The 18,891-nt window shown below is 44.2% G+C and overlaps 1 protein-coding gene across 1 annotated transcript in view; it reads left to right on the top strand.

The window, feature by feature from the left end:
- GRAP2 (GRB2 related adaptor protein 2) overlaps nt 1-2,539 on the top strand; it is a 40,209-nt gene extending 37,670 nt beyond the window's left edge. The window contains exon 8 of the mRNA XM_080610079.1: nt 1,551-2,539. Within this exon, the coding sequence (XP_080466205.1) occupies nt 1,551-1,730 (180 nt within the window). The 3' untranslated portion in view covers nt 1,731-2,539. The remainder of the gene's footprint in view (nt 1-1,550) is intronic.
- The last annotated feature ends 16,352 nt before the right edge of the window (nt 2,540-18,891 follow it).

Genomic DNA, 18,891 nt, shown 5'->3' with positions numbered 1-18,891 from the left:
TTCTACTAGTCACCACCTGGCACAATCTTTTGGACCTACTATGCCATCAAAGTGGGACTCACCTACCCGGCACCCTTATCTGTCGAGCCTCTTAGCACAGTGGATGTAGGCTTATCCAGATATGTCTGCAGACATCTCAGACTGCTCCCTACCTGAATCCGCACCTGGCAGTTGTCCTTAAGTAAGCACCTGCTCTGCAATTTCATAAAGCATGGTGTCTTTCTCTGCCACAGCCCATGATTTCACTGCCATCAGCTCCTAAGAGTGTGACCTAAGGCACGCTCCTCTTCCTTGAGGAAATGTACAGCTCAGAACAACCAGAGAATCTAGATCCAAGGAGAGAAAGAAAGGACAGCAGACCTTTCTCAAGTGTGAGTGAAAGAGGACAGATTGGATCAGGAAATTTGGAACAAACTGGGAAACAGGGACATGTTTTGTTTTGGCAAAAACCCCAAATTTTTATTATAACCCAGCTCAAAATATAATGGCTTTTATCCCTCAGAGGCTGTGGAAATGAATAACAACGTGCCTTTGCCTGCCATACCCCATCAGTGATCTAGAAACTATGAATCCAATTATAGGAAGGTCTTTATGTCTAGCCAAATAACTAGGAGCCATGTCTAAGCAGAGCCCTGAATGGAAGATACAGCAAAAGTTAGTCTGTCTTCTAACAGATCTCTTCATCTTGTGCCCCAAAAATGTATTTCCCAAACTGTCCATGCCCCATGGTGTGGATGCCAACAATTTCCCAGAAAAGAAGACGCTATGTCCTTTAAAACCTGATTTCCAGTCAAAATTGGAGATTGACTGCAAAGTCTCTTACAATGAAGTTCTTGTAAGAAAAGAATCTGACCATAATGCTCATTAAAGTGCAAACCTGTAATAAACTGATATACCCAAACAGTTCCTAAATCCTTTTGATCTCAGGGGCCTGGCCTTGGGCAGAGTCCAAGACCCGCCCCTTGGGCAGGTTTAAGACCCGCTCCTATGCCCCAGAAGTGCCTGAAAGAGCAAGTATCATTCTTTACAATGTTCACTAGACTCACCTGTGTGCTAGTTCTGTTGACGTACCCCTCATACTCCTCTGCTTACTGAGGACACATTTCTATATCTGTACCAGCACCAACTCACCATGTAGAGCCATTCACTGACAGTGTACAGCCCAGCAGGAATCAGGCAGGAACAGCTCTCTGTACTCCCATACCTGGATTCAAACATGGCTACTACAGCTAATCTTACAGGGTGAAGGAGCCATGTGAACTCTATTTTCTAAGGACCTGCTCTCAGTCTGACTTTTCACCTTATGGTGCAAATACCCGTGAATTCAGCAAGGCTGCCGAGGAGCCAAGCACCATCCCTTGGGTGTACCAGTAAATTGATTCCTTCTTCCTGGCATCTTGGCCACTTCATGGTTTAATTGCCAGATGGTCTTAATTTCAGTGTAGTTTGTCCTCTCTTAGTGAAAATATGTACTGGGGCATAAAACGGGTGACAGGAGGATGATCTTTAAGACTTCTGGCTCATTTTCTCCTGTCTGTTTCTATCTCCAGAGAACGCTATGGGTCCGTGCCTTGTATGACTTTGATGCTGTGGAGCATGACGAGCTGGGCTTCCGCACTGGAGACATCTTAGAGGTCCTGGACAGCTCCAACCCATCATGGTGGAAAGGACGTCTGCGTGGGGAACTGGGTCTCTTTCCTGCCAACTATGTCACACCGGTGCTCCTGTGAGGGCACAGAAAGCCCCAGAGGGCCATAATGGAGCTGCTTTTCTGACATGACGTGGACAGAGAGGGTGTGCATCCTCCCTTGCCCTCAGGACAAATGGTGGTTTTGTTTTTGTCTTAATTTATTGGCAATTGATCCTTGGAAATGTTGGTATGAAAGGGAACTCTTTAAAGAGGATAGGATTTTTTTTTTCCTCTATTTTTCACATTCATGAAGGGGAGGGAGCAAAAATCCTGGCCTGTTCATTGAGATCTTGTTGGATCCTCCTTGTCCTGTCACTTCTTAGTTAAGTATTGTTAACTTCCTGCAGTTAGGTTTGTTCTGTGGAAATGCACCTCAGACAAGTCAGGCTTCAGTATTCAGGTATCCCTACCTGTTCCTTTCAAATCTGATAGCACTCAGAGTCTCTTAAGGCTCTATTTTGCCTTTCTTTCAGAAGCAGGAGGAATGCCCAAGTGAATGAAACAATTATTGGTAATCACATTAATCCTTCAGGTAGAGAAAGAAAAGGAGGGGGGCCTTAGGTTGAGGTGCAAGGCAGCCTTGACTTTTCTAAATAGTTTCTGACTTACCCCTGCAGTACTTTCTGTGGGTGTGGACTGTATGGATATACTAGATGAAGGGAAAGGATCCTTTAAGCTTTTGTACAAACAAACCAGTGGTGAAGGTATGGGAGAGTGAGAAGCTACTTTCTTTTCTTCTTCTGATAGTCCTGCTCTACTTTCTGCACCCCATAACAACAATTTGTCCCATTTTCAAGCTGCTCTCTGAGGTACCTAGGCTTGTGTTAGACACCCTGGTTAGAGCAGGTCAGGTCCTTCAACTAAATTAATATCCACTGGATTGAGTATCCTTTGCTGATTCCTTTTATTTATAAAACTGAACTGGGGAGGGTTTGGAGAGATTTGGTGGCAGAAGTTCTTTCCCTGAGAATGTGGGGTGTTCGCTATCACTGTACACAACTCTGACTTGCTAGTGAAATGCGTTGTCCAACAGGTTAAGCTGTTACTTTACAGTATACAGAGAATAAATTTGTGACCGTCAAGCAGTCTGTTCTCTCTTTCAGTTTCTTTTGAATGAAGCAAGGGAAATGAATAGGCTTTCAAAACCTTGCTGAGTGAATGCCAGATGTGATACAAATATACTGCAAATGCACATTTAAAATGATCCAAACCCTGTGAAGAAGACACTGCTGCATAACCACTGCTCAGGCAAGTTGATATTAAACAAGCTGCCTGAATTTTTCACATGTGGGACCTTGGCAGTCAGCAAGGAAGTGATTATTTATCATTTGTGGGAAAGAAAGAAAAGGCAAGTGAAAAACTCTACAAAAAAAAAACCAAATTAGACCCAGCAAGAAAAATGTTCTTACCTTTCGTTAGTCCCAGTAGGTGAAAAATAATCCAGGAAATAGGGTCTTGGTAAAGCCCAATTCAATGTAGCTGCCCTAAATAAAGCTGCCAGCTTGACAGAGTATTAGCAGAAAAAATCCATTGTCAATTTTTTGAGAGGAATCTACTAAAAGCAGGTTATTCATGGGTGAAATAAAATGAGAATAATTAACAAGGCATATAAGCTCGAAATAGAACAGAATACTTTGAAAGACATAGTAAGAGCTTATCCCCATTGGGGGAACGAAAAGATGCCATATGACTTCCTGGGCTGGACTTGATCCTGTTCCCTGGCAGGAGCTCTGTTATGGAACTTTAGTATCTCCTTTTGAAGTGAAGTCCATGAGGCTTCTTTTGGAACAAGTTACCTTGTTACTGCGTTGGTGTGAGGGTGTAACCTCAGTGACAGTGACTCCACAGTTTGAAAAGGGTTTTGTTGTGATTCACTCTTTTATTTTCTATTGTTTTGGTTTTTTTTTTACTAAGGCAAGATCAAATTTGGAAGAGAGAGGGTTAATACTCAGTAAGAGAGGATTAAGACCAGGGGAAGATGGAAGCAAAGATACCAGAAAAGGCAAAGGAGAGATATGAATTATGAATCTTTCATATTCAAGTCTGGCTGAAACAGAAGAAATGGTATGTTCACAATTATTCCCACCATGTCAAATCATGTTTCAATTATTATTTTTTTTTTTTAATTAGTTACTTTAAAATTGGGAGCAATGTCTCCTTTTCCTTTCCTCAGCACTCTAAAGACCCTCTTGGTAGTGAAGATGTAGTTGCACAAAATTAATTGAAGATAACACACTTAGCAGTTTGATAGCTCTTCACACATTTGAAACCCCTTTGCAGGGATTAACTAATTAAGCACGTCTAAGTAGTACATTGTAAGTACCCCCATGTTAACTCATGATTCGTTTGAGGAAGAGGTAAATTTTCACGTGATTTTTTAATTGATGTTTAAGGAATTAATACTTAAAGTAATTAGCATTAAAGGACTGCACGCTAATTATGGACAACATACCAGAACCACAGTAAAATCATGATTTCCCATTATGAGCAGCAGCTAATGACAGCAAAATTACTAGGATGCAAAGGTGTCATGGCGTCTGTGATAACTATACTAGTGCCATGTTCTGCACTGCCTCCTGCAGCTGGCCAAGCTTTGGTTGCAATACCCAGTCTTGCTTGCCTCTGCTTCTGTCCTTGACTGCTCCCCACAGCAGAGCCAGTGCTACCTGCATTTACTGTATGTGCCAATAGTTGGGAGGCACAGGCGTCAGACTGCATTTTTGTATCCTCCCACAGCATAAGTTGTTTTCCTCCCAACAAAACAGCGCAGAAGAGAACTATGGCCCTTCATAAATCAATGGAGTCTCTGGACAGAATGAGAAGTGTAGGCAAAGGGGGAAGTTTTGCTGGGGTAGAAGTGGTTTAGCCATAGGATGGAGGTATTTTCCATGCCCAGTGCCATTTTCTGCTATAGTCTGACCATGAAATGATACCTCCCATAGATCACATCACTTAATAAGGGAAAAGAGAAAGACACACTCCTCTACCATATATCCTGCCAACCTTCCTGCTCCTTCTTCAAACAGGTTTCAACTGTAACACAATCTTTACTAATATTGTGGTGCCTCACTCACACCTGTGCTGTGAAAACCTCAGATGCTATTGCCCATGCAAGAGGCATGTGTTTGCAACATACGACAGGAACCTTAAGATGACAGTGCGGTTTACTGAAGTTACCTGCATTTGTCATTGTTTTGTAAATAACTAACCCTCCAGAACACATCCTGAGAGAGCCCACTGTGAAACCAAAGCAGGAAGGATCAAAGAGGATCCTAGAGAAGTATTTTGTTTGGTATTTTTCTTAAGCAAGAAATTCAGTTCATGAGAAAAGAGATGGTAAACAGAGATAAATGTAGGAGAAACATGTGGGAAGGCAAACATTATTTTAACAAATGAAATGGAGGAAGCTGGACTTGCACATAGAAAAATAAGTTTGAGCATACCTGAGCTGTGTTTTTTCCTGTCTGAATGAACTTTTAGCCTACATTCTGAGGTGAAAGGTGAGCTCTGCCCTCAGTGGGAAGCAGCAGGTCTTTATTTATATCAGTGTCATCACAGGGACAGCAAGGATGTATGGTGGGACAGAGGTGTAGCAATGTGCAATAGGGCTGTGCTCAGACTCTTGCTCTGCTTCTGCAGCTCTCTGTCAAGGAGCCTGGGTTACACCAGGCTAGGTGTGAGCAGTGTTTGACAATGGTGTTCCTTCTGATGCTGCCCATCCCTGCCCAGTGTGGCCAAGAAGCCCTCCCGCAGCTGCAGTACATCGCTTTGCTGTCCTTGGATACACTAGAACGCCCATCACCCAGCTTTGCCTCTATGCTGATGGAAATGAGATGTCTGCAGACATATCATTTCAAATACTTGTGCAAAGCAATTGGCTTAGCTGCTTTTAAATGAAACCCCATAGAGATCAGTTGAACCCATTAGTGTTCCCTAGATGATCCAGGCAGTAACATTTACTGGTTAAAGCATAGGCATTGACTAAAGAGCTTCTGACACCCAGTCACTCCTGACTGCTGAAAGCTTTGCATTTCAGTGGAGAACCATGAACTGAAGGTTTGATAAAGCCTTTAATAGCACTGAGGAAGAGGGCAGGGCATTGCCAATTTCTCCAGTTTTTAGAGGCAACTTTCATGTGACAGAATTCAGGGGCCTTAATTTGCATCAAACACAAAAGAAGTTTCTTACATAAGCAGAACTGACAGTAGAAAACAGCCAGTGACTTATCTGTGAGCTACAGGACAGCGGGGAAACAGGCAAGTGAGTAGAAAAAGGTCACTGGCCTTTATGCAGAGGGAAAATTCAAAGCATATTGTCTGCTATCATTGTGTGAGAGCCACCTGGCGCACGTCCAGCCTGCTAACATGAAATGCAAAATTTCACAAATGGCGGGCATGCAGGGATCCTTGTAGCCATGCAAGAATAAACCTGGCTCAGGCAACAAAGGGAGGAAGAAGAAACAAACAAATTAAAAGATCTCAAGATATCTTGCGGCTTCTCCCCGCTAGTCCAAGCAAGCTCATTTCCACCAGGATTTATGAAAGATATAGACAGCCACAGCAAGTTTGTTTGTCACAAATAAAAATTGAGAGCAAATCTGTGGGGAAAAAATGCAGTTTAGGACGTGAGTCTGCTATTATGCACTTAGAGCTATAAAATGGTGACAGTGGGAAACCATTCAGTGATATCCAGCCATAGATGAAGAAAAGAAGGGGGAAAAAAAGAGTAAAAGGGGGTACCTTCTCTACTGATCTAGAGGTCATTTGCATTGTATCTTTTATGCCTGTGCTCTTTTGAGTATGTCTGACACCAACTGTAAGTTCCTTGTGGTCCTGACCAATCCCACTCCCTTGGCAAATTCCAAGAACAGCTCTACTGCAGTGTCTCCAACCGACAATAACAGCAGGAACCAGTCTACAGTGACCCTCCTCATCACTGGATGTTTTGTGCCAGATGCAGCACACCGAAACTTTGGCTGCAAATACTGGATTAGAAGAAGACTTCATCAAGCTTTTTTTTTTTCTTTTTGTCTCATCAAAATTTATGGGAGGATAAAAAAAAAAACCCTGCAAATTTGCTACCAGCACCAAGGGATTGGGGAACTGCCCTTTGCTCTGTCCCTTCTCAAGTGATTTCTATCAGAGCTGAAGGCATGCGTACCACAGCTCATTCTGAACTAGCAGCTTTTTACATTCACTTGGCAGAGATGTGAAAAAGAGGGATATGTTCAGAAGAGAATCAGCTCTCTGTAGCTGCATATCTACGTATCCGAGCTTGCCATTGTGGTGGCAGGTATTTGCCTGTTATCGGACGAAGATGGTCTGCTAACAACAATGGCCACGATTTCATCAGAGCAGGTGAGTCAATCTAACAGCTCACTGCTACCCTGCAGAAAATGAGCCACTTGGTTTCTACCAGGTTAATGAGTTGAGTCAGCTCACCGAGGGCAACATAAGGAGGGCCAGAGCCAAGGCAGGGTTAGCAGTGGAAATGCACAGCCAGGAGGAGAAAGGGTAATAAGACAGAACCTCCCAGTCCTGGCAGCAGGAGCTATTAGATCACCTCATCCTAGGCTGCAGACTCAGCAAAATGAAAACTCACTTGTTTTTGAGTTTGCCATAATGTCTTTACACTAGTAGGGGATCTTTTCTTAAAAGCTTGATTGGAAAATCGGTGTCGGGGCAGGAAAGGGGGAAAGAACTCAGATCTGCTATAAACACTATATCACCTCCATGGAAGCTCACAGAAAACCTTCTCATTTAAGCAACAAAGCTGTAAGACTTTTTTATTGTTTGTATTGTAAATCAAAGCAGAAAAAAACCTAATTCCTAAAATAGTCACTAATGGTAAAATTCTCAGTCATTCAAGCTATTTTCAGCATTACTTCTGAGGGGAATGGACCATGTACAACAGCTTTCAGGAGAAAAATAATAATAAAGAGAGGTACCTTGTGGCCCTGTGAAAGAGCCAAATTAGTGCCACATGTTGCTGATGCTTCCCTTTCTGGGTGGGGTGCAGCTATCAGTCATGTTTATCAAGTTGGAGAGCACACCAGTGCTTACAAGTTTAAATCTTTAGCATCAGCTGACTGAAATGATAGCTGCATATTCTCATTTAGAATGTGCATGACTTGAAGAGCACAGACATTTCACAAGTACTTACACAGCAGAATGCACTCTGGAACACCAGTCATAAACATGTTGAATTTAGGACTCCAAAAATAAGAGGTAAGGCTTCAAGACACACAAATGGGTGGTTTGCACTGACTTTAGACAAATTCTGACTAAAAATAAAATGTGCATATTTGAAAGAAGCTTCGTAACCACTTGAACAGCATAGCAAGCTTGTTGTGGTCTCTACCACACAGTCTCCAGATTAAGGCTGGCAAGAGGGCTTGATTTAGTGGGTGAAAACTCTGCCCTTGGTTATGGGAAGCTGGAGAACATGGTCACAACTGTCCCTTCAGTCTTCAGAAGCCTTTGGTTCTGTCAGTGAATTGAAGGGCAACCACTACAATGAGAGATACCATTACTAACAAAAGACTGGTGGTGTTTATTGTCCTTACAATAAACATTTCCATATGAAGCCTATTTTTTCTGAAGTGCTGGCTTCCCCGGGTCTAGAGGCAGCTGCCTCTGAATAGCAGCCCATTTTTAGCTGAGGCATGCAGCTATCGTACATGCAGGCTTGAGTGAGACTTTGGAAGGAGAGGGACACCTGAGAGGACATCTGAGCAGACAAGTGGGACTGAGCTTTGTCTAAGTAAGTCATTGTTGTATGTTTTAAGTCCATGGAGCTATTCCCATTTTTACCAGCTGAGATTCCATCTTCCACAAAGAGATCATATTTTAATTTGATAAGATCTTCATGTAGGGAGCCAAAGGGTGTGGGTAGTGATTTACTCCTCTTTGAAATTATAATTATCATCTTTCATCTATTTAAAGAATCTTTCTATTTACCTGTGTAAGACAGTCTAATATGGTCAAAGCCTCGTGGTTTTCTTTTCTCATGATTCAGACAAAGCTGACCACAGCTCCAAAGCTCTTCTCAATGTATTCCTCATATTATGCTTTATTGTTTCTACATTCCTTATTCCTGCAGCCTCTAGCTTATTGAAAAAGCTGCTGCAAAAGGTTTTTTCCAACCATGTCTATAGGGGGAAAATGCGTCACTTAGGAGAAACAGCTGGTTAACTTAGAGCTGGTACAGCTCTGTAAATAACTCGAGCTAGTGACAGTGGCATGACTGTTTCACAGTAAGTGGTCAAGCCAAGCATCCTGCATGGATGCACACAATCCACACAGCGGAAGTGGAAGAGACTGTGCTTGGTGGAGGCCTCTCTGATGTAGAATAACAGACCTCACAGAGGAGTCAGAGAAGAACATCTGTGTTGTAAATGTACATAAATGACTACCCCATGTAAAGAAGAGCTAACATTTTGAGGAATGCTGTCCCAAATAGGCTGAACTTAGCATATACAAGACACGTGTTGTGGTCAGAGAGCATCAACCGAGACCAACTAACCCATTTTTAATGCAGCTGTCTTTCCTTCATGCAAAATTCAGATTCATGTTGAGCACCCTGTTACTTATAGCGTGGGTGCAAAACTCTTCCTAATAGGATGTGTGTTGCTAGTATACATAAGGCTTGGCTGGCTCAGCACTGCAATCACATCAACCTCTTATTTGCATCCCGCCACTGTCTCCCTTTGCACTCCCATATTAGCTGGAAGCTCTTGTCTTCATCATCATAGCTTCCAGTTCCTTTGGCCTCATCTCAAATGCTTCATTATGATCCTGGAATTCATTTTACAGGGTTCCTAAAGTTCACTGTCCCCATCACCTTCTCTCTCAAGAGTGTGTAGGTTTGCTTTCCGTTTCATTACACCATGGGCATTAGTGTGCTGTCGTGTGTGTGTGTACGTGTGTGTGTGTGTGTTGGGGTTTTTTTAAGTTTTGCTAGTAGTATCTTAGTATTTATTCTTACTACTCCCAGGTTGCCATAAACACTTAGGAATACTAAATCCAGACCAAGACCAAAGCCCTGTCATTCTGGCATTATGGCAATGCCCCAGAGCTCTTACAGCTTCCAGCTAGTGATAGAGGTGGGTACAGGAAAGCAGACAGGAGTAGCACAAGGAAGCAATGAGGCAGGAGAGATCACTGTAATGGCCACAGCAGCAGGCATTCTTGACACATCTGAACATCTCAGTGCATGTTATATGAGTAAAGTATTTCCTCCTCTGACTTGAAACCCCTTCTAAGGCTTGTTTGTATTACAGGACCTATAGCAGCACCACTGTGCAACAGTAGTAACTCCACTGTTAGTGCTCCCTGGTGCTTCTCCCCTCCCCTCTCACAGGTTTGCTCCTAATGAAGCAGTGTGGTTTCCCCATGTCCAGTGAATAGGGCAGGGAGGGAGCTGGACCGCTCCACACATGCACAGACATGGGCAGTCAGTCCATGTGAGTCTGGCATGGCCTTGCCAGCACAGATGCTCTGCTAGTGGTCTGGTCCTATACCCACCAGGTAAAGAGCACTGAGGAAAGAAGAGTCACAAACTGGTTTGTGCTGGAAGGGACCTTAAAGCTCATCCAGTTCCAGCCCCCTGCCATGGGCAGGGACACCTTCCACTAGAGCAGCTTGCTCCAAGCCCCGTCCAACCAGGCCTTGAACAATGCCAGGAATGGGGCAGCCACAGCTTCTCTGGGCAATCTGTGCCAGTGCCTCACCACCCTCACAGTAAAGAGCTTCTTTCTGATGTCTAATCTAAATTTCCCCTCTTCCAGTTTAAAGCCATTCCCCTTGTCCTGTCACTACAAGCCCTTGTAAAAAGTCCCTTTCCAGATTTCTTGTACGTCCCCTCCAGGTATTGGAAGGTTGCTATAAGAGCTCCCTGGAGCCTTCTCTTCTCCAGGCTGAACAACCCCAACATTCTCAGCCTGCCTTCCTAGCTTCAACCAGCTTTGCTGCCCTTCTCTGGACCTGCTCCAGCACCTCAATGTCTCTCTTATAGCGAGGGGCCCAGAACTGAACACAGTATTCGTGGTGCAGCCTCACCAGTGCCCAGTACAGGGGGATGATCACTGCCCTGTCCCTGCTGCCCCACTATTGCTGATACAGGCCAGGATGTCGTTGGCCTTCTTGGCTGCCTGAGCACAAGCTGGCTCATGTTCAGCCAGTCTCAAGTGTCTAACTACACCTAAGGATCTGACTCTCCAAAACAGACTCTGCAGCGTCCCTGGAGCCTCTGCTGTGCAAGGCCTGCTGTGGGCTACCACGTGGGGTGGGAACAGAGCATCCTGTCCCTGCGGTGGAGGGGAGTTGCTGCACACAGGATACTCTGGCACAGGCTGCGGATATCCTGGATCAGAGTTAATTACTGATGTCTTCATTTTCGTTCTCTGGCTTTCCCACTAATGTTTCTTCCATGTTTCTATGGCTTTGTGTGTCTGGCTACCTGCGGTCCAGAAGGTCTATTAGCTTCCTATCCTGACATCTTGATAGGCAGTAGAATGAGTCAGATAGATAGAACACTAAGGGATAATTAGTATTCAAATAGGGCAGGAGCTAACTTCGGGGTTGTGCACGGCTGGGTTTTCCCAACTTCTTGTCAGAAAAATGTTGACAGAACAAAGGCAGCCACCAGTGGCGAAACTGCAAACGTGAAATCAAACCTCAGTGGTGCTTCAGAAGAAGTACATGGGGGCAAGGAGTTCACCTCGTGCATTTGCTAATCACAGGAAACGGAGGTCATGAAATGCTGTCCAGAAGAGAGCATGCTGCAGAGAATTTGCTGTTTGCTTTCTGCACCTCTCCTCTGCTGTCCAGGGCACTCTCATGTTCTGAGAAGTTTCCTTCTTGGTGGACGTGTTAAGCATCACCTTTCTCCTGTTCTACAACGATTTTGCTAGTCCCTTATTTTCAGTGTACATTAACATGCATGTTCACTACTATGTGTATGTGGGCATTTGTAGAAGACACAGTTAGCGCCTGTGTTAGCTTTGTGGGTATTTGTGCTTGTTAGGAGTTTCATAATTTCTCCTGGAGTTTCCTTATGTGTAAAATTGAGATAATAACGTGTAATTACCTACCTTGCTGGGCTGTTGTAAGGACAAATTAACCAATGCTTGTGTGGGTGTTTGCAGATGAAAAGCATGATATTAAGACTAAATATAATGATTGAATGTTACAGAAGAGAGTTTGTATTTATTATGGTGATTGAATATGAGACGAGAGTGCTTTGTGGGTGTTTGTTTCGTTTGCAGTAGCAAGTATTTATGGAAGGTGGGAAACTGGGGGAACTGAGTATGGGGAAGGTGTTAAAGAGATGGTTAAAGTTAATCTTTAACCTTATAGCCTACTGTCTTTCTTCTCTCAACTAAAGCACTGAACAAGGGACAAGAGAACAGAGGCATGAAAACACAGCCAAGCTATAGAGGAAGGGAATGAAAATAAAATGGAATTGAAGATTATGATTTCTAAGAACAAAACCATAAAAACTGAATGGGGAAATAAAAGCTAGGGGAAATGAGGACAAGCATAACCTGAAGCCTCAGAGATTCATGATGTTACATTATCTCAGTACGTGGAATTACGAGAAAGTAAACACCAGTTTAAAAGAGGCATCAAACCAACTGATGGAAAGCATGTGCGGGGAAAGAAGAAAAGAGTGGAATGGGAAGGAAGCAGGAGATGTGCTTAATTATCTTTTGTTTTCGTTTCATTAAGTGTAATGACATTGTTCTTTTTTTTCCTGTATGCTATTGAGAGGCACTCCTTTGCAAAGCTTAAAGATGGTGTCAAGTATTCCAGACACTTTTTCCATGTGTTCCCTGGGCAGACTGGTAAGAGTTAAGGTGTGGATGCATTTGTCAGCCTGAAAATGGCCTGTCTGGTTTCATTTGGCTTTCATGCTGTCTCTGGAGAATTAATGGAACAAATTCATTTCCATCGACTCCAGTGAAGCTGTACCAGGAGTGAATCAGACCCACTTTTCCCTGCTAAATGCAGCTGTTGCCCTGTGAAACCCTGATCCAAAGTGCATTTCAGGTTAAACCTGGAATGTTTTGTGATTAAACACACAAGAAAATAAAACCAAAGCTTAATTTTAAAATCTCTTAATGAGTATGGTATGATGGTGTGAGAGCTGCCTAGAGGAGTGGCAAGGGGAGGTGGACTATGAGGAGTAAGGGGTCAATAACCACTACACTGCAGAATTCAGGGAGCAAATTACCTTTCTTTGAAAATTGTCCTGAGTTGGAATGAAAATCACTGTCAACCATCCCTGCGGGGTCTTATGGACTGCTCACCTTTGCTCCCTCTTGTTCACCCTCCCTCATCCTCACCCTGTCTTCAACATCTCTCCAAGACCAGGAGAGATGGCTCCAGTTCTTCACCTGGTCCTTGTTTCACATCTTTTCCTTGCTCCCCAAAACTTATTTTGGGCTGAGTCACTCTCACCTCAACTCACTGACCTAAATTAATCCTTTGTGTAATTCAACTGACTAAAATTGACGTAAATGCAGTTACATCAGAGCTGAAATTAACCCAGTCGGACTAAAATAGCACCTGCCTTTTCTACTGAACCATTGCCTGTCTCTTCCCCACCTCCACCCACATATCGTGATTTTAAGATTTCTTTCTCTTCTGCTGCCACGAGCAAGCTGTGCTCTCAGTGGCTGGTGTTGCCCTCTGCTCTCCAGCATCCTGTACTCCTTCATCCCCACAGTACAAGCTGTCGGTCTCTGTTAACTGCGAAGCCTTGCCTATGTCCCAGTCTATGCAACAGCTTTTCATCTTCTATTGGATTTTGCTGTCCTTCATGATAGAGATGCACCAGCTGTGTTCAAAGCCTGGTTGCTGTGGGCACTTCATATGCCTGTAGAAATTACAGTCTTACTCCAAAGAATTTGCAAGTCAGAGTGCCAAGACGCACAAAGATGAGGACGGAAGTCAGATGAAGGTGAAGTGGTTTGTCAAAGGTAGCATAGCAGGACAATGGCAGAGTTCCATGGATGTCAAACTCAAAGCTCCTCTTCCTTTTCTATGACTGTCTTTATGCCAGCATAGCATTTCTCATCATCTCTTACAACCCTTGTCTTTGGGCCCTCAACCTTACGGGAGGTCATTAAACGTCTCCTTCACTTTTGCTCATCCCCTCTGGCCTTCTGACTTCTTTCAGCTTGCCCCTGGAGCCTGCTCATGTTAGCTAGGCGTTCTTCCCTCCTCTTGCAAAAACCCTGGGTGTTTGCAGCATGCTCCTCTCTGGTTGAGCTGTACTTTGTTTGGCAGCAGGCTCCACCATTCACATCTGGGTATCTCTTTGGGGCAAGGATTTATTCCATAATTACTCTAGCTTATTTATTATCGTGGTATATATATCTGCAGCGTTATGCAAACTGTAAAGGCTTCCAGTTCTAAAGGTCACCATGGGCGTACCTTGTGTTTACCTTCCAAACGCAGATGAGCTCAGAAGGAAAGGGAATGGCAGGCCACTGAGTAGACAAAGGCAGGGAATCGCCCTGATTTAACTAATTTGCCCGGGCAGTGTTCACAGAAGTAGGTTACCTAGTGCTGCAGACAAACAGCCTGATCCGAACTCACCTTCTCCCAGGCAATTGAATTAATTCTCCAGCATCGCTGTGCAGTCCCACAGCAGTATATAACTGCATGTTCTGGACACCCAGAGCAGCAAGAGAAATGTCCTGACTGCTTCTCACTGTAAATGTCAGGCCTACCCAGTCTCCCATGCTGGGACTCAGGTATGGTGCTTCTTGTTCTCCTGTATCATGACTGCAGAATGAGAAGCAATATTGAGTGACAGACAAAGCTTCCTGGAAGTGATGAACAGATGCTGTGATGTTGCCTTGCCACAGATGATTTGGCCCAAGCTCAAATGAGCCTTGCTGCAGCTAATGACCTTCAGATGAAGCCTAGCTGGACAGCTACCACATAACCTGTGACCAAGGCCTCCAGTAAATCCCTCCCATTGCTTGTCACAGTGTTACCTCAAGCATTAGCATTTTTGAGCTGTAATTTGCCATTCATATTGCTCTGCAGTGCTGAAAGAGGATCACAAGGCAATTACCTTACATGAGAGTATGAAATTACCCCACTACTTTCTATATACAACTTGCAGGAAGAGTAGAAGGATAAATTAAATGTTTGTGAGGAACGCAAAATGCTAAGCCATTAGTTGCAGTCCTTCCCAGGATCATCCGCTGTCTAATTGCATTTCCTGCCTTACTGTGGCTTAGGTCAGTTGTCAGCATGAGAAAAAAAATCCAATCATCACTTCCTCTACTAATTGGCAGCCTCAACAAAGTGGAAGTAGAGCCATGAAGACTGGACTCTCTCATCCTGCTTGTAAGAGCAGAGATAATCTGGTAGGGATGGGGATCTGCCACAGGCTGCACTCTTCCCCACGGGATACAGCTGCTTCTCCAACAGAAGAAAATTAAATACAGGAGGGTGGGGAAGAAGGTGTGGGGTCTGACAAGCAGAAACATGTTACTGAGGCAGGCTTGCTGGAAGAGTAAAAGGGAAATTGCTCATGGTCACTCTCAAGGGAAGACCTTTTTAAAGATCCCACAAAAGGTTGCAGGGCAAATAGAAAAGAGCATGTGAGGAGGACAGGCTAAACACAAGGAGAGATCTACGGATTCTCCATTGTCAGGAGAAGAGGGGAAAAAGGAATGTGGATAAGCTCAGAGCTGTGGCTTATTTATGTTGGAGCTCCTCCTTTCCCCCTCCTTCCTTCCAATGCGTTTTGCATGAGGGTGCAGCACGGTAACCTGCTACAGCCTGAAAATAAAGAGGTGTGGGGACAATCTGTCTGAAAAATACTCTTCTGGAGAAAGGAATCTCTTGAATATGATGATCAAAGTGTTCAGATATTAATAGATAAGAATGGTTTATGAATCTGGGTTAGCTCAGGATCCATTTGATTATTTTTAAACTTCTCAGACTGAAAGCTATAAACACATTTCTCTTAGAGAAATGCCACTTACTTTAAAACGAGCTGCAAAATCTTGATTAATTGAGTTGCAAAATAAATGGATCTAAAAACAAGCAGTAGGGGAACATAACTGTATTTTGCACTTGGGTTTTGCTTTTGAAAGAATTCAAACCCAGATCTTTCTGCCAGTGCTGATCTGAACATCCATTATACAGTATACAGCCTGAATTCAGGTGTCCATAGACCCAGGAAGGGACAGCCTGGGTCACTGCCTCTATGACACTGTCTCATGACCAAGACCACCACCGTGCCTCGGACTGGCTTGCTTAGAAGCTCTTCCCTACTGAAGTCCAAGGTGGGAATATCTCCTGTATCAAATGTAGGCACTATGCTGGTTTCTCCTTGTGTGGATGTGGGGTGGCTGGAGGGCACCCCTACTTGGAGCAACGTTATAGCCTGGTATAAATGGTGTTCCGCAGCGTCTCAGTCAAGCCAAAGTGTGATCTAGCCAGATCACTTGTGTGATCTAGCCAGAACAGAGGCAGGGGATGTTGTCTGGTACTTTTTTTTATGGCCTTAGTTCTGGATTTATAAAGGCAAAAACAAATTAAACAGCAGACGTCAAGCATAACTTCCTGTACGGTTTTGCTTTCACACCTACAACACGTCTCTCTGGAAATAGCCTTTCAGGAGGGAGGTCTGGCCAGCTCCTTTTATTTATTTTCTCTGAATCACAGGAGTTGCTGGCACCCACTCAATCTCCCTTCACGCTGGCACTGCTGGACAGAAACACTGGAGAGTGAAAGGTCTGGAGCTAGCCATGCCTCCGATAAGGTTGTGATCAGCTGGCTTCTTTGCATTGCCTCTCTGAATATTTTTAAGCTAGATACACATCAGCAGCCAACGTATGCTGATCAGTAAAGGGCATCTTCCAAACCGTATAAACACACTTCTGTCACATCTTAAAATTTAGCTGTATCTTTATGTTCATGAATCACAAATCAACTTGTTCCATCTCCAGGTCTAAGCCTACACTTCAGCATTCTGCATCTCCCCTGGGAGGATTCCCTTTTTCTTTCCTATGCTGCTGCCTTCGTACAGTTTTGCGTTTATTGTGGGGGCCAAACTGCTTCCTGCCTGTTCTTTTTTGTGGTTTTAAGGCCAACTTCTAAATTCTACCCCAATGTTCAAGCTTCACAGTTCTATTATTTCCCCTCTCTTTATAAAAACACAAGGCTTCCTATTTTGCCATGGCTTTTTTTAACTTTGTGGATATGAGGGCCTCATCTCTGCTTACCACTGCTCTCTATTACTCCACTGATTACACAACTTCTCAAATGAATTTGCTCACTCTTGGACACATCATGTCTCTCTTGCGTCCCCTCCAGTGACTCCCTCTTAGCCACCACACAGCATGGGACATCTTGTCCTTGTCGTCAGCACATAACTCTGATTCCCACCTCATCTTGCTACACTGGCTGGTGGCCTACTCCACTGTATCAAGACTGTCCCACTAATTGCTTCCTGCCAGTGTGCTCCTCATCCCTACAGCCTCTGCCTGGGACACCCACCCAGCCTTCCCTTCGTGCTCCATTCCTCTTCCCATCAACTCTCACCTGAGCATTTTCTTCTCTAAAGAGTCGGTAGCAGTGCACACTGACAGGCGGCCGGTACACACGTAAGCATACACAGTGCTGTAGACTTGTTGCTACCTTACATACCAGTGCCCCCATTCCTGGTGTTCCTTTGCCTATAAAGTACACTGTGATTTGAGAGCTACATAATTATCGCTGCAATTAAGCATCCTATTCAGAGACTGCATTGCTGATTCCTCACTGTTTTCTCTAGCGAGAGCTTCCATTCAGGGTTTTGGCTCACGTGCAAAGGGACTCTACAGCTGTCCTCTTTTTTTCCTCCTCTCCTTGCAGAAGAAACCAAAGTAAATTTAGGTGACGTTGGCTTGGGTTTTTAGTTTTTAAGCTCTTCGTTGTAGCAGTCCTATGAAGTAGAGTAGTATTTTCCTCATTTTACAGATGGGGAACTGAGGCACAGCAGACGACTTGCCCAAAGCCCCACAGGGTAGCTCAGCTGAATTCTGAATTGCAACCAGTTCTGAGTCCTCGCCTATACAGGAGTTGAAAGATTAAGCAAGAGACCTGGGTCAGCACTATGTCTTACAAGAAACTGCCTCAAACTGTTGCCCTTTGAATGGGAGTAGCCATGGAAAATGGCTAAAGGCCTTTCTGTGCATGCTAAGTCAGCAAATACCTTGCTGCAAGAAATAAGCCCGCAAACACAGTTGTTCCTTTCTGCTCTCTTTAGAGGCCTCTCCTACCTATTTACTCTTGCATGGAAACAACAGCTGAAAAGCTGAGTGGGAGGCCAGAAGCACTTGACTCAGTTGTGGGAATTCTCCAATTCATCAGCTAGGTTTTCTCCCTGAGGCAGTGTAATACACAGAAAGGAAGCCTCTGAAACCATTTCTTCATCCTCTGGATTGCAGTCTGTCACGGCTGCTGCAGGAGTGACACACCTGCCTTCCACCGCCTGCAGCTCTCTGGGTTGCCGGAGGGAGAATGGAGAAGGCAAACACTTCTTCCTCTCCACCCTGAAATCACTTGTTTCAGGCTTTTTAGCTCTGCCAGTACTTGGACGTGACTAATGCACCCCTTCCTGTGCTGCGTTGGCAGCCCTTGCAAATGAAATTTCAGACTCTGGACAAGCAGAGCGCGGGTTGCTGCGCACGTAATAGTCTTCCCACAAACTCCTAGATCCTGGCTGCAGAGAAGACAGTGGAGAAGACGCAATCTCCACCAAGCCTTTGCGAGTCTTGCTATGGTGCCAGCCAGCCCAGGGAAGGAGTGTACTGTTTAATAACAACCATGGCACAGGCACCTATTTTTATTCTTCCACCTCAAGACAGCAAAGCCCCATCACCTCAGGCTAACCTGCAGCTGGGACACTGAGAAATGGGAAAACACTCTCCTGTATCCTCCATCATGTTAGCCATCCTGTTTTCTTTGCAAAACTCGTTTTCAACCAGTTGCTGCTTTTTAGGAAGGAAAAAAAAAAAACCAAACAAAACAAACCCGCAAAAGGTAGTATGGTTGATCAGAAACATTTTGGTAAACCATGTTTTGTTTCGGGGGATACCACCCCTCAAAAAAAGGCTTTTACTATAAAGCAGTCAACCACAAAATTATACTTTCTTTTTAATATCTGCCCCTGGCTTTACTCCTGGT

This window comes from Psittacula echo (genome assembly GCF_963264785.1).
Source record: "Psittacula echo genome assembly, chromosome: 1".
NCBI lineage: Eukaryota > Metazoa > Chordata > Aves > Psittaciformes > Psittacidae > Psittacula > Psittacula echo.
Note: the sequence above shows the minus strand (reverse complement) of the source record. Positions and strands in the feature narration are given on the sequence as shown.